At 41.0% G+C, this 13,160-nt stretch overlaps 1 protein-coding gene across 1 annotated transcript in view; it reads left to right on the top strand.

Annotated features, from left to right (window-relative positions):
* The first annotated feature begins 181 nt into the window (after positions 1–181).
* QPCT (glutaminyl-peptide cyclotransferase) overlaps positions 182–13,160 on the top strand; it is a 28,588-nt gene continuing 15,609 nt past the window's right edge. The window contains exons 1-2 of the mRNA XM_012475547.3: positions 182–541; positions 7,617–7,763. Coding sequence (XP_012330970.2) covers positions 422–541; positions 7,617–7,763 — 267 coding nt within the window. The 5' untranslated portion in view covers positions 182–421. The remainder of the gene's footprint in view (positions 542–7,616; positions 7,764–13,160) is intronic.

The raw sequence follows: 13,160 nt of genomic DNA on the forward strand, positions 1-13,160 counted from the left end.
TCGACTCCCTGTCCACTTCTTTGGGAGCCCTGGGAAACACTTTATAACTCCCGAGGGTCTGGTGAACTCTTCCTCCCTTTCAATTCCCTGTTTTGGCGTTGCAGATCGTAAAAAGGCTCTTCCTTGTCTCTTCCTTCCTTCCTTTCCTCCTCTCCAAAAGAAGGAAGTGGACGCCTTTGTTCGCTTGGATGCCAAGCGGAAGCTTGTGTCTGTCACCCAAGGTGGCCCAGCCCTGGGGTTTGCGAAGGTCCTGGGTAGGAGGGCTGCGGCCAGCGCGGTGCGGCAGGAGGCGATCCGGAGGCGATGGGAAGGCGGGCGCAGTCGACCCAAGGGTGAAGAAGAGGGAAGGCGAAGGACGCGCGTTCCCGGGCTCGTGACCGCCAGCGGCTCCGGGAACCCGCGCCCAGACAGTCTTGGAGAGATGGCAGGCAGCGGGGACCGGCGCGTCGTGGGCACCTTCCACCTGCTGCTGCTGGTGGCCGCCCTGTCCTTGGCACCCCGGTGGGTCAGTCCGAGTGCCGCGGCCTGGCCGGAGGAGAAGGTGAGGGGCTGCTTCTTTGTAGTTGTACTTGAGCGGCTCCGGTCTGGTGCGGGGACCCTGGCCAACCTACCTAGGCAGAGTGGGAGGTGGGGCAGGGCAGGGCAGCGGTCCCCAGCCCAGGTACCCGTGCCCCACCCGGCGCCTGGAGGAGTCGTGGCTCTGCGTCCTCTCCAGGGTGCCTCGACCAGCCTGGGGCTGCTCTGGAGACGCCAGGGGGCCTGGGTGATGTCACTGGCCTCCCTTGGGCTGCGGTCTGATTGAGGGGGCCGATAGGCACAGGAAGTGTGTCGCGTCAGCGGCGGCTGAGTGGGGAGGCGAGGGTGCATCGCGGTGCCACCGCCCACTCAGGACCCGCGAGGCCAGTGGAGCCTGCGCTCCGGGGCCGCCAGGGTGCGGGGCGCGCCTGGGGGTGTGTCCACAGTTCCCCTGCGGCTTCATCCAAGGATGCTGCTGGGGTGCCGAAGTGTCCCTAGAGTCTCAGGAAAGATGTGTGTTGTTTGTTTTAGATTTTTAAGATGAGCAATTTGGAAGGAAGGACCTTCACTGGAGTCCCGCTTTCTTTTAAAATCCCCCTTTTTTTCCCTCTGAAAAGAGGATACCTACTATTTTCAGAGAAAATGGATCTAGTTGTAGGTAGAAATCCCATCAGGAACTTAGGAAAAAGTGATTTGCAAATTCCCTCCGTATGAAATATATGGGTTCACAATTACTTCCTTTTCTTGGGTAACAGTTTTGAAATCAGGAAATTGCTAAGGGATTGTGCAAATGTTAATGATATTAGAGTAAAATAGTATGTTATAGAGATACTAAGAAAATCATTGAAGTAAAGCGATATAAAGTTTGACAGTGTTATTGAGCAAATCTTTTACACACCTAGAATATGCTTGCATTTACTCAAATGTTTGAAATATAGGGCACACTGGTGAATGCCCACTCTCACCCAGCTACATGCATGTGTATATGAATCTCCCACTTCAGTTCTTCAGATCTAATGTAATCACCACCCGGGGGTCACAACAGGCCCTGCTTAGACATGGAGACGACAGGCTACAGGGAACTTGGTGGGAGTGAGGGAAGTCTGTAACATAAGAATAACTTTATTATAAGAAAAACAACTTCCCATAGGGGCCCATGAAGAAGAACATGGAACTACACAAAAAAATCCTCTCCCTCTTCACTTCACTGTGAATACCTTCCCTGTCAGAAACTGGGAAGAGAATATTACAAACTGGAATATGGAGCCACACCAAATGTGTCTTTGTGATACATCTAAATGGAAGGGAATAAATGAGATGGAAACTGAACAAAACACTCTGAAAAGATCATTTGTCCGTGTGTGTAGGTAGGGGTTATTTGTGGGTGGGAAAAGGTACTGTGATTCTTCAAATAATTTAAACCAATGAGAATTTAACTTTTGAGAAACATCTTTCAAAGTGTGAATCTCTTTTATATTTTAAGAAGCTTCTGATCACTGTTCCACTGAGAAACTGAATGCTTGCAAATCACTGTAAGCAAATGACAATCAGCCATCACATTTCCCAATTTCTAGCTTCCTCGCCCTATTCTATAGGCCTTCATGAAGTCTTGCAGCATGGTTGATGAATCAGTCCACACTAAAATACATGTCTTCCTATTTTTTATGATGTTTGACTATTTTAATCATATGAAATATGCCCTTGGTACACTGGTCTGGCAACAGGTGAGGTGTGGTAAAGAAAGCATCGAATTTGAAATCCATTTCCTTCATTTTGAAATAAAGATGTGTCTCTTTCAGTGGCTTTGAATATGTAAAAGCAGATCAACTCTAGTTTCTGGTTGCGTTCAAAGACTATGATTTGATGATATATTTGGAATCTGGAAACAATTTTTCCATAGTAACAGTATTATAAATTGTTAAACTCCCAGGTGGGCACACACGGTGTTTAGAGGCAGTGGTGTCTGGGTATATATATATATATACACTCAAACTTTACAGTACCATCTGTGGGGAGGGTACATTCATCCTCAATTAATGGATGAGGAAACTTGACCACTGTTACACCAGTGAATCGAAGAGCTAGGGTTTGGCTTAAGCCTTGATCTCTCCTTTCCTCTGCTATGCTTTTCTAATGGGCGGTGAGTCCTGGCTGATGTAACCAGAACAGTGCCCAGGTAGTGCCAGAGTGTGGGGCTAGCAGAAAAGTTGGAGGGCCAGATGAAGAGCTTGTTCTCCCTTTCTGGGTCCGGGTAGACCCTAAATGACATTCCAAAACAGGTAGTTTGTTTTTGGTGCCTTCTCTTCTGACACCCCCTATTGTCTCCTTTCCTTGATCTCCTTCATGCAGCTTAGAAGTCATCATTATTCTGGGTGTTGATCCATATTCCAGAGTTACTTCTAAACCTTCCCCAGACCTCTTGGTCACCAGCCCTATTCCTTTAATACAGGCCCATTCCTTTAGTACAACATTGTCAACCAGCTGTTAAACAGAATCTTATTAAATCATTCCTCCTTAAGTATGAATGACTGATGGCTTTCGAAGGGCATCATATGTTTGTAAAAAAATTAGCTCCAATAAACTAAAAAGCATGGCTTCTATAATTATAAAGTTGATATGTGCTCATTTTAGAAAACTTGGAAAATACAGAAAAATACACTAGAAACAAAACTAATGTCACCCATAATCTCACTATTAAGAAATAATTGCTATTAAACATTTACCAAAATGGTGTTTTTATTTCTATTCATCTGTGTGTGTGTGTGTGTGTGTGTGTCTAGGTGTGTGTGAGTTGTTGCATTCTAATGGAAACAAAATGGAGGCTCTAAGGAAGGGACATGGAAGTCAGGCAGGGGGCTGGGTGTTGGTAAAGAGGGAAAGACAAAATGTCATTTTTGGAAGCTTACAATCTGGTAGGTAAGTACTATGAGATCCATTTTACAGATATGGACTGTTTCCTACTTGCAGCTAATAAGTGAGGAAGCTGGGATTTGACCCTGAGTTGCTGTGCTAAAGCTTGCAATGCTCTGCTTTTAAGTAGAGGGCTGCTTGCATTTAAAAAAAAGACAAATGTTGTCTTATTCAGTTCCCAACTATTCCCCCACTGAATTTTTAATATCAGTGGCATCTAACACATAGAAGGAGTTCAATAAATGCTGACTGAGTTAACTTTGCAGACAGACAGAGGTGTTAATCTGAGAATTGCCTGGGAGACACTCATGTAGAATAGAAACAGGACTTGCACTGGCTGCATTTCTGTAATTATCTCCCTTTAATTCAATGTTTTGGAACCTCAAAACCCTTTGTAAACTGGGCCAACTCTATCAATTATGTAATTAAAACCTTCTTTGGCCTGGCACTGCATTATTAGCCTAGAGGGCATGCTTCAGGATATCTGGTTCACACTTTTAGCTGAAAGATTCTTGTCACTCAGAGTAGACTTATTGTCCTTTCTGTCTGGATGAAAAGACAAGGCAGTGGCTGTAACAGAGCCTCATTCCTCTGAGAACACCTGCACCGATAGAAAATTTGTCCAAGTGCCTTTTAACTGAGATAAACCTACAATAAATTGGGGTTTGCATTTACCACTGTGCTCAACACTGTTTTTGCCTGAGTGGATTTCCTCCTGCTGAGCTCACTCTTTGCATCTAGCTTTCTCCTCTTACTCATTCATCTCGTCTCCACCCAAATCCGCATATTTATTGAGTTCTGAGAATAAGACTCCTTAAACATTGAATGCATGCTATTTACGTTGAAAAAGTCAAATGCTTTTCCATACAGGGCTTTAATGAATAGAAGCCTTAAGTAACTGACCTAGTGTAGTTGGTAGTTTCTTCCTCTCTGTCCTTCACTTACTGGGAAGCTTTTGACTCTGATTTCACAGGGGCATCTTTGCCCCCAGAGGGGCAAAGAGAGTCAGGGTTCTTTACTGAAGTATGTTAATTAAATGGTTGAGCCCAGGAGGTTGAGGAGCAAACACATGTAACTCTCTAGATTCATGAGCATCAATAGGCCTGGTCTGTCTGCTGGACTTACCCTTTAGTTATCCATTAAGCATTTTTTAGTGCTATTTGCCAACTAGGTTTCATCCACAGTATCTCTTATAGTTAGAGATGCTTGGGGGAGGGGCATTTATTTTGTTTCTATTTTTTCTTAAATATCTTAAGAGCTCTTTCAAGCTTCTAGAAACTACCCATTTAAACACAAGTGATTTTGTTTCACTGTGGACATGGAGTGAAAGCTTCTGTCTACAGTGACCAGGTGGGCTTTAGGATAGAGTAATGGACAGTAAATAGACAAGGAGCCACTGGTCAAGCAGCCTTTGACACAACAGTTTTGGTTGTCATAGTGACTTGGGTCAACCCAGCTCTTCATCATCAGAAGCATCCACTGTCAGGAATTCAAAAAGAGCAAAGCCCAATAATATTGAACCACAGCACTTCCTGGTCATTGCAGCAGGTAGCCACCTGTTTTTTCTGTCTTTATGCTTGCTTCTGCATTCAACAGATTTGCTATTTACAATGGCAGAAAAATGCCCACATTATTATTATATAAATACAGTCTTAGCAAAGATAGTTTTAGAAAGATAGTTCATCTGTTGATTACTTATTTGATTAATTTGTCCAATAATTATCAAATGCTCAAGATGAACCAGGCGCTGTGTGCCCTGTGTGGGAGAGAGTGGTAAACAACAGAGAGGGAGTTCCAGCCCTTATGGACCTGATGTTTTGTATGAAAGACAGACATTAAACAAGTAAACACACAAAGAAGTGACCTCCAAGCCACAAGCTGAAGTGAGCAGGAGTTAGCCAGGTGAAGGGGAAGGCAAACAGCTTGTAAGGCAGAAGGCAGCGCAGAGCCAAAGCCTCATGGGGTCAGAACCTCAGAGCATTTGGGGCCTGGCCAAATGCCAGGGTGACTGAAGCATGGTGAGCAAGGGTGGAGGGGAGACCAGACAGGCTTCTGTTGCCCAGGTTGAGTAATAATTAACTATGGAAGTCTTCGATCTCTTGCCTCCGTTTTCTTCTTTTCCCTTCACACATTTCTATTGCTTTGTCTTCCAGCTTCAGCTTTCTTTTTTCAACTGCTGTTTGGGAGCTGCACTAGGACTTAGATCCTGGAGGTTCCAAGGGATTTAAAGGTTGCGCTGACAAATTTACTAAGGAAATATATTTTAAAATGTCCTACCAGTAAACAAACACCAATTTTCTGATGTTTAGGAACAGCATCAATATTCAGGAGTAAACTGGAAGTGCATAAATGAGACAGTGAGGTGGATTAAAACTAGCACGGGATTGGAAATCCACAGACTGGGGGTCTTTTTGTGGATTTACCTGTAACTCTTCTACAACCTTAGGAAGAATGGTTTTCTATGAATCTCAGTTTCCACTGATATAAATGAAGGAGGTTGGAGACTAGAGCATCTCTAAGTGGCTTTTCCAGCTTTAAAATTCATTCTGTGCCTCTTTAGTGTTTGATAGAAGGAAATAATAACACATCGAATGTTTACTATAGCAGTTTACATGTTAGCTCACTTAATTCTAGTTAACCTAGGATGCAGATGTTATTACCTTTGTTTTACAGATGAGGAAATTGAGTCTTAATGAGGTTTAGTAACTTGGAAAGAGTTATAGCTAATGGGTGGTGGGGTGCTGAGTTGAGAGGGTCTGTCTGATCCTACAGCCCATGCTCTTCGCATGGTAGTACCAGAAAGTAAACAGCTATCTTAGAGTGTAAATGAGTATATGTGATTAGGCAATAAGCATTCTCTAAGCCCAGTTTCACGCCAGTCACATGGACTGGTTCATATGGAATAAAAATACTTGCATGACTACGTAAACATATTCAACTAATGCTGGTCCTGGAAGGAACTATAAAATAGGCCTCCCCTAATTTCTGTTTTGCCTTCCAAATAATTCAATATTCTTATGTTATCCTCATCCTTCCCATTAGGAAAGGATGTCATCTGATCAATTACTCTCTTCCTGTTGAAGAGAAGTAACACATTCCATTATTAAGTACCTGATAAACATGTAATGAATGAACGGTTCATCATTACCAGTATCCTAAGAATATACAGTATGTGTGAAGTCATCCAAAATACAAATTTGAATGTTATGTGAGCTTTAATGGAATTTTAAAATAATTTTAATTGAAGTTGAAAAGTTTACTATTTAGTTGGCTATAGACTCACCAAACGTGGGCTGAAAGGAATTGCAACAATCATCTGAGTTGGCAGTGTCTGGTAGAAATAATGACCCAGCTACTCTGGAAGCTGAGGTGGGAGGATTGCTTGAGCCCGGGAAGTGGAGATTGCAGTGAGCCAAGATTGCGCCACTGTACCCCAGCCTGGGTAACAGAAGAAACCCCAACTTCAAAAAAAATTATAAAAGATACATATGTAATTTTAATTTTTCTAGTAGATACATTAAAAAGTAAAAAAAAAGTAAAATTAATTTTAATAATATACTTTAACCTAATATATTAAAAATTACCATTTCAACATGTAATTATTATAAAATTTTGAATTAGGCTCACTTGAAATTTGAGGACCCCTTAATTTGTGGCTAATCTTTAAGGTCTTCCATGACCACTCTTCCTCTAAACTGTGTAAGATTTACTTAGGGTAACAGTCGGGTTTTTAAATTATTTTTTAAATTTTTGTCTCCTTCTGTTGCCCAGGCTGTAGTGCTCACCAACACTGCTCACTGCAGCCTCTACCTCCTGGGCTGAAGCAAGCAATCCTCCCACCTCAGTCTCTTGAGTAGCTGGAATTATGGACATGTACCATGTGCCCCCATGCCTAACTATTTTTTTCATTTTTTGTAGAGACAAACTCTCATTATGTTGCCAGGGCTGGTCTCAAACTCCTGGGCTCAAGCAGTCCTCTTGCCTCAGCCTCCCAGAGATTTGGGATTACAGGCTTGAGCTACCATGCCTGGCCCTAAGAGCCCAATTTTAAAATTGAGTATCTTAATTTACCTGATTTGACATAAAATTCTCCCTTTTTTTGAAGCTTTAAGCAATTAATTGCAAATATGTCAGAGTCTTAAACTTATTATGAAATGATAGCCAGTTAAACAATTTTATTTAATCCTCAGAATTATCACCAACCAGCAATTTTGAATTCATCGGCTCTTCGGCAAATTGCAGAGGGCACCAGTGTCTCTGAAATGTGGCAAAATGACTTACGGCCGTTGCTGATAGAGCGATACCCGGGATCGCCTGGAAGCTATGCTGTTCGCCAGGTGAGAACATGGGACACAAACCTCAAGGTGGTGAATACTTTGTTCCCATGAGGGATAACGTTATGGCTGAAGTTCTGAGATGTCTAATATTCAGATCTGTCATCACCTTATTCACCAAATAGGCAACCAAGAAAAATCAAACGACTGAGAGTACATGTCTGTTTTGAATTAAGTGGTACATGTTAATGTCAATAGTTTAGGTGTGAAATCTCTGTTTGGGGTACATTACACAGCCCTTAACTCTTGATCCTTCAATAACACACACCTGAGGCTCCCAACCAAGTTTTCTTGAATCTTAAACAATCAACAGCAACAGCCTTAGGGAGTTCTTCTTTAAGGTTCTGGGCCAAGAATATCATTGTACTGTCAGGTTATCACTCACCTTAGGGAAATCGTATTGTCCCTGGAGGGAGAGTTAAGGCTGGTGATAAGCTACCTTTCTCCAGGGCAGTGCTTCTCAAACTTCTGACTCTGACACACAGTAAAAAAAAAAAAATGACTTTTACATTTTATACACACAAATGTACTGGTATATTTAATTGAAACAAAACTTGTACGAAAAATATTCTTATTACTTGCATTTTACAACCATATTGTCAATTCTATTTTATTGGTCCTTAAAAAATGCTAGTCATAACCCACTAAACTGATTTCAAGACCCATTGATTTTACTACTGCTGTGGAGGGTAGAATAAGCTGGGCCAGACCTTGAATGTATCTTTGCCTCCTTAATGTCAGTCTTCTAAGCAATCTGAAACCTCTCCTCTGAATATCTGGTTTTTTTCAAACTAGCCCCATTTTGAGGAGCAGCTTGGGAAAAATGGGACTGGCCCTTCACATCCTCTTCTGAAACTCCTCCCGCAAAAGACCTTGGCACCCACTGCTGTGCCCAGAGTGAGAACTGCAAGGCCCAGGTGCCTAGCAATTGACCTCTTCCTTTTTACCCAGTGTGTAGCCTCTGCCCCTCAGGCTAGCCTAGATATCCTTTATCTGTTGCCCCATTAGCCTCCTGTTTTCCATCTGAATAGCTCTGGCTTCCCTAAGTAATTAGATGGTAGACACCCTGCAGGCACCTTAGTTCTGTCTAACCTTTAGGCAAGTGAGGAATAATAGCAATGATGGCTGACTTTCACTGAACAGTTTTTCAGGGTCAGGCACTTTACTGAGTTCTTTGCATAGATCATCTCATTCAGTCTTCACAACAGTGTGTAGATGCTATTATTACCTCAATGTTAGGAATTTAAAAAGGTCCAAGGTTGAGGTATGTGAATTAACTTGCTTTAGGCTATACACATACCAGTGATGAGGCCAGAATCTGCTTGAGGTGTCTGTCCTATCACTGGAGAGTTGGGAGGAATCAGCTCTGTGCTTTGTGCACTCAAATGTCTCCAGCTCTCCATCTTCTCACCCCCAAGCTGGAAAGTGAGGCACATACCATTCACTTGAACAATATTCCCTGGGCCTTATCTCTCAAGCATTTTCTTAAAACTGGCATTTTCCAAAAGCCTCAGTTCCTTGTTAGAAAAACTCTAGGTCTACGATGCTTACTCCTCCCATTCAACTCAACCTTTTTTATTTCCCCATACTATTTGCCCAGAGCGCTGTATATACCCAGAAATGATATGCGTACTTCAGGCCTGAGGTTCCTTGCCTGCAGGCTCTGGAAATCCATGAACACAACAAACATTGCTCGTAGATCTTTACCTTCAACACAGTACAGTATATAGCATAAATAATATACATAGATACTGTTGTGATTAAAAAGATACATATTAATTTAAAAGTGTTACTGAAGTTTCAGTAACATTTTCCATTATCATGAGGGTGGAGGCAAATGAGAAATTTGTAGACAGTATTTTAGAATGTGTTGGGAACTACTGCTGGGCTGCCTATACATGGTCTGGCTGATGGCTGTGTTAGATATCTCACTTAGATTCTGTTTTAGAATTTTTTGAGAAGAAAATTACCATTAATTTTTAGAGACCTATCTCCTAAACTGTGGAAGACAAAGGAATTTTCATTTCGAAAGTGAGGTAGATAACAGTATAATTATGAGGGAACTACACTAATGGTCTTAATTTGACTAGGATTAGATCCTTTCATGCAGAACTGAATTTAAACAGAAATGATTGAACCTTTTTTTTTCCTCCTGAGGCCTGTTTGAGCACTAGATGAGATGTTTTATAATTTAGAGTTTCAAGGATGTAACTAGAGAAGATCCTCAGCTATTAAAAAAGGGTAAACTTGATATAAAATTGGTTTGTGAATTAAATTTTGTAGTTATCAATAAAGATGTGTATTACTATAGATTCTCTTTTACAGAAAGAAAATATTTTGGGGAAACCCTGTCCTGTATTATGCATTTTCATGGTCTCTGATCAATGAGCCCAAAGCTGCCTATTGGATGATTAGGATATTTTTATTTTGAGGAGATGATTTATTTGTAAAATAAATAATTTGAAGGCATTACATTTGGAGCTATTTCATTGATTTATAAGATAGAAATAAAAAAATTAAAAAATTAGGATGATAAAGTCTTACAAATGGGTAAGCAATGTCCTTTGTCTAAAAGAGGCAAACTAGAAACTTCAGGGAGTAAAATCCCCCACAGATGCATAGTGCATCTGAGCCACTGAAACTGAACGTCATCAGGCACATAGATCCCAGGTGCACCCTCAGGCCAGCCCCCTAAGAGGAGGAGCCCAAGGGACTCACATATGGTGCACTCAAGAGGGAAGAGGTACCTGAAGTCATCTTCAAGTGGCAGAAGTCAGCATGCTGATGACGATGTGTTTGCAGACTTAGTGCAAATACTGGAAAATAGGTGTCTTCCAAACAAATCTGGTCTACTGATGTCATTGTTTCTCAGAACCTGGAAACTAGAATTTACGTTTAATTAAATGAGACCCAGGATCATTTACTAGTGTTAACCTAGAATAAATCCCCCTACCACCTGTTGGAAATAGCATATCATGTAATTAGAATATCATGTAATAGCCACTCTCGCTCTCATGTCTTCATCTTTGTATTTTTTTCTTTCTCTGCTCTGTCTCCATCTATTGCTGCTTCATCTCTATCTTCATCTCTTTCACTCTCTTTCTCCCTTTTTCTCTCCTCTCTGTTTTAAAACATAGATGTACAGCAACCCAAAGTGTGATCTATATTCTAAATTGCCTTTTGGCACTCCTGGAGGGCCCAGCCCTTGGCTGCTTTGGTGTTGGGAAGCGCAGCTGCTTTAGATTCTCTGCCACAGCCACACACTCCCTGCTTTGGGGTATTCGAATGATAGTAGCGGTAGTTTGGGGAGTTTCCCTAGAGACTTGTAGTGGGGACTTGTAGTGGGGACTTGTAAGTCTGAAAGCCAAAAACAAAACAACAAGGGATACTGGTGAGCTAATTAGGTTATGCAGCCAATTTGATTGTTTATAAAGATGATTTATCTTAGCTGCTAAGATAAACACAAAATATTTACACTGAATAAAAAAGTTCCTTCAGGAAAAACTCTTTTGAGGATATTTGCTGATTCTCTTGTGGATTTTAGTGTCAACATGATCATCAGATATGGTCAAGACCTGGTAACAAGTTGAGAAATAAGTTTGTGTATAACTTCTGAGTAATGCTAACAGATATATTTTTAAAAATTCTAATTCATTTTGTACACTTGCAATCTGCTATTGGTGTTGAAGAAGCCATTTTATGTAGCAGTTCATCATCTGGATACCAGATGTTCTGGAGTATATGTTTTTTTTTTTTTTTAAATGACCCTTTTTATGGAAAAAAAATTTTTTTTTACAGTCTAGGGATAAGTCATTTTCATATTCTTCAGAAAAACTTATGTTAGATGCAGAGTGATTTCTCTCTATTCAAACTATTAATTCTTTGTGTCATATAATTTTATATATTCTCATTAAATCAATTCATATTTATTCTTAGAATGAATGCATATTTACTGATAGCCTACTGTGAGCAAAGCACAGTACTAAGAATTGCGGAGAGTTATGAATGCTGATTTCAAAAAAGGTTATAAACATTTCTTTAGATTCTCTGATAACACAGCATGCAAATTTGCAATAGGAAAGGTAAGGTACTGCATACACAAAGCTATTTAGGACAAAGTCCACCCACTGTAAAAAGCAAGCAGTGACTAGCTGGGGAATCATTTGTTTAGTTGGCTTTTGCGGGATTGACTGTAGTATCAGTGTCCTCTCCCATTTAAATTCCCCTCTCCTTGGAAGCTTCCTGCTGCAGTTTTTTTGAGGTTCTTGCCTACGTGTCATGTCATTAGTGAGCGCAGGCCACATGGGACTTGGCTAGGACAGAAAATCCTGTATTTCTTTGGAGGATGAAAAAGAAAGCCTCACATTGATTTCCAGTTATTTATTTATCATCTTAAGGTCCATCCCAGAAATAAACTGTTTGTTCAGATCTGAAATTTTGGTTTTTGGTTAGATGTTAATTGAGGGACAAATAGTTATTTTGATGTTAGTTTGTCATTTGATTTTTTATAAAAATAATTTAAGGCAATTTATGATGATGTATATGATATTTGAGGGGGGAAAAAAAGGAACAGGCTGGGCATGGTGGTTCACACCTTTAATCCCAGCTCCTTGGGAAGCTGAGGCAGGTGGATCACTTGAGCCCAGAAGTTTGAGACCAGCCTAGGCAATATGGCAAAACTCCATCTCTACAAAAAAAAAAAAAAAAAAAAAAAAAAAGATACAAAAATTAGTCAGGCATGGTGGCATGTGTTTGTGGTGGCATGTGTTTGTTATTCCAGCTACTCAGGAGGCCGAGGCAAGAGAATTGCTTGAACCCAGGAGGCAGAGGTTGCAGTAAGCCGAGATTGCACCACTGCACTCCAGCCTGGGTGACTGAGTAAAGCCCTATAAAACAAAACAAAACAAAACAGAAAACAAGGAACATAGGAAAATGAAGCCAAGATAAAATAAGGATGGGAAAAGGCAAGTGAACCAGCAAAGAACTCACCTATAACATCTCACATCACAAATTCTATATGTTCTTTAAAAAATACTTCTAGTTCCTGAAGTGATGCTACTTTCTCCACCTGTTGCTTTCTTCTGTCAGTCACTGTGTTGCCTTATAAGGCTCAAGGTGGTCAGCAGAGATGGGGAAAAAGAGTCTCTTTTATATTTGCCAGCATTTGCAGTGTGTCTCGACCTGCCTTGGGTGCAGAGGGAAAGCTGCTTGATATGTTATTATGGTTCAGAGTTGCTTACTAATTCTTACAGTGAGCAGAGAGCTGAAATATCCCCAACCACCCCCTAGTTATGGGAGCTTTCTACATTATCCTTAGGTGAGCATTGCTGTCTTTTATTAGTGTTCATTACATATAAAGCATTTGCTGAAGTTAGACACATGCTATGCACTTGGGACAGA

Source organism: Aotus nancymaae, unplaced genomic scaffold (genome assembly GCF_030222135.1).
Source record: "Aotus nancymaae isolate 86718 unplaced genomic scaffold, 86718_ANA_hifiasm-v0.15.2.pri h1tg000057l, whole genome shotgun sequence".
NCBI lineage: Eukaryota > Metazoa > Chordata > Mammalia > Primates > Aotidae > Aotus > Aotus nancymaae.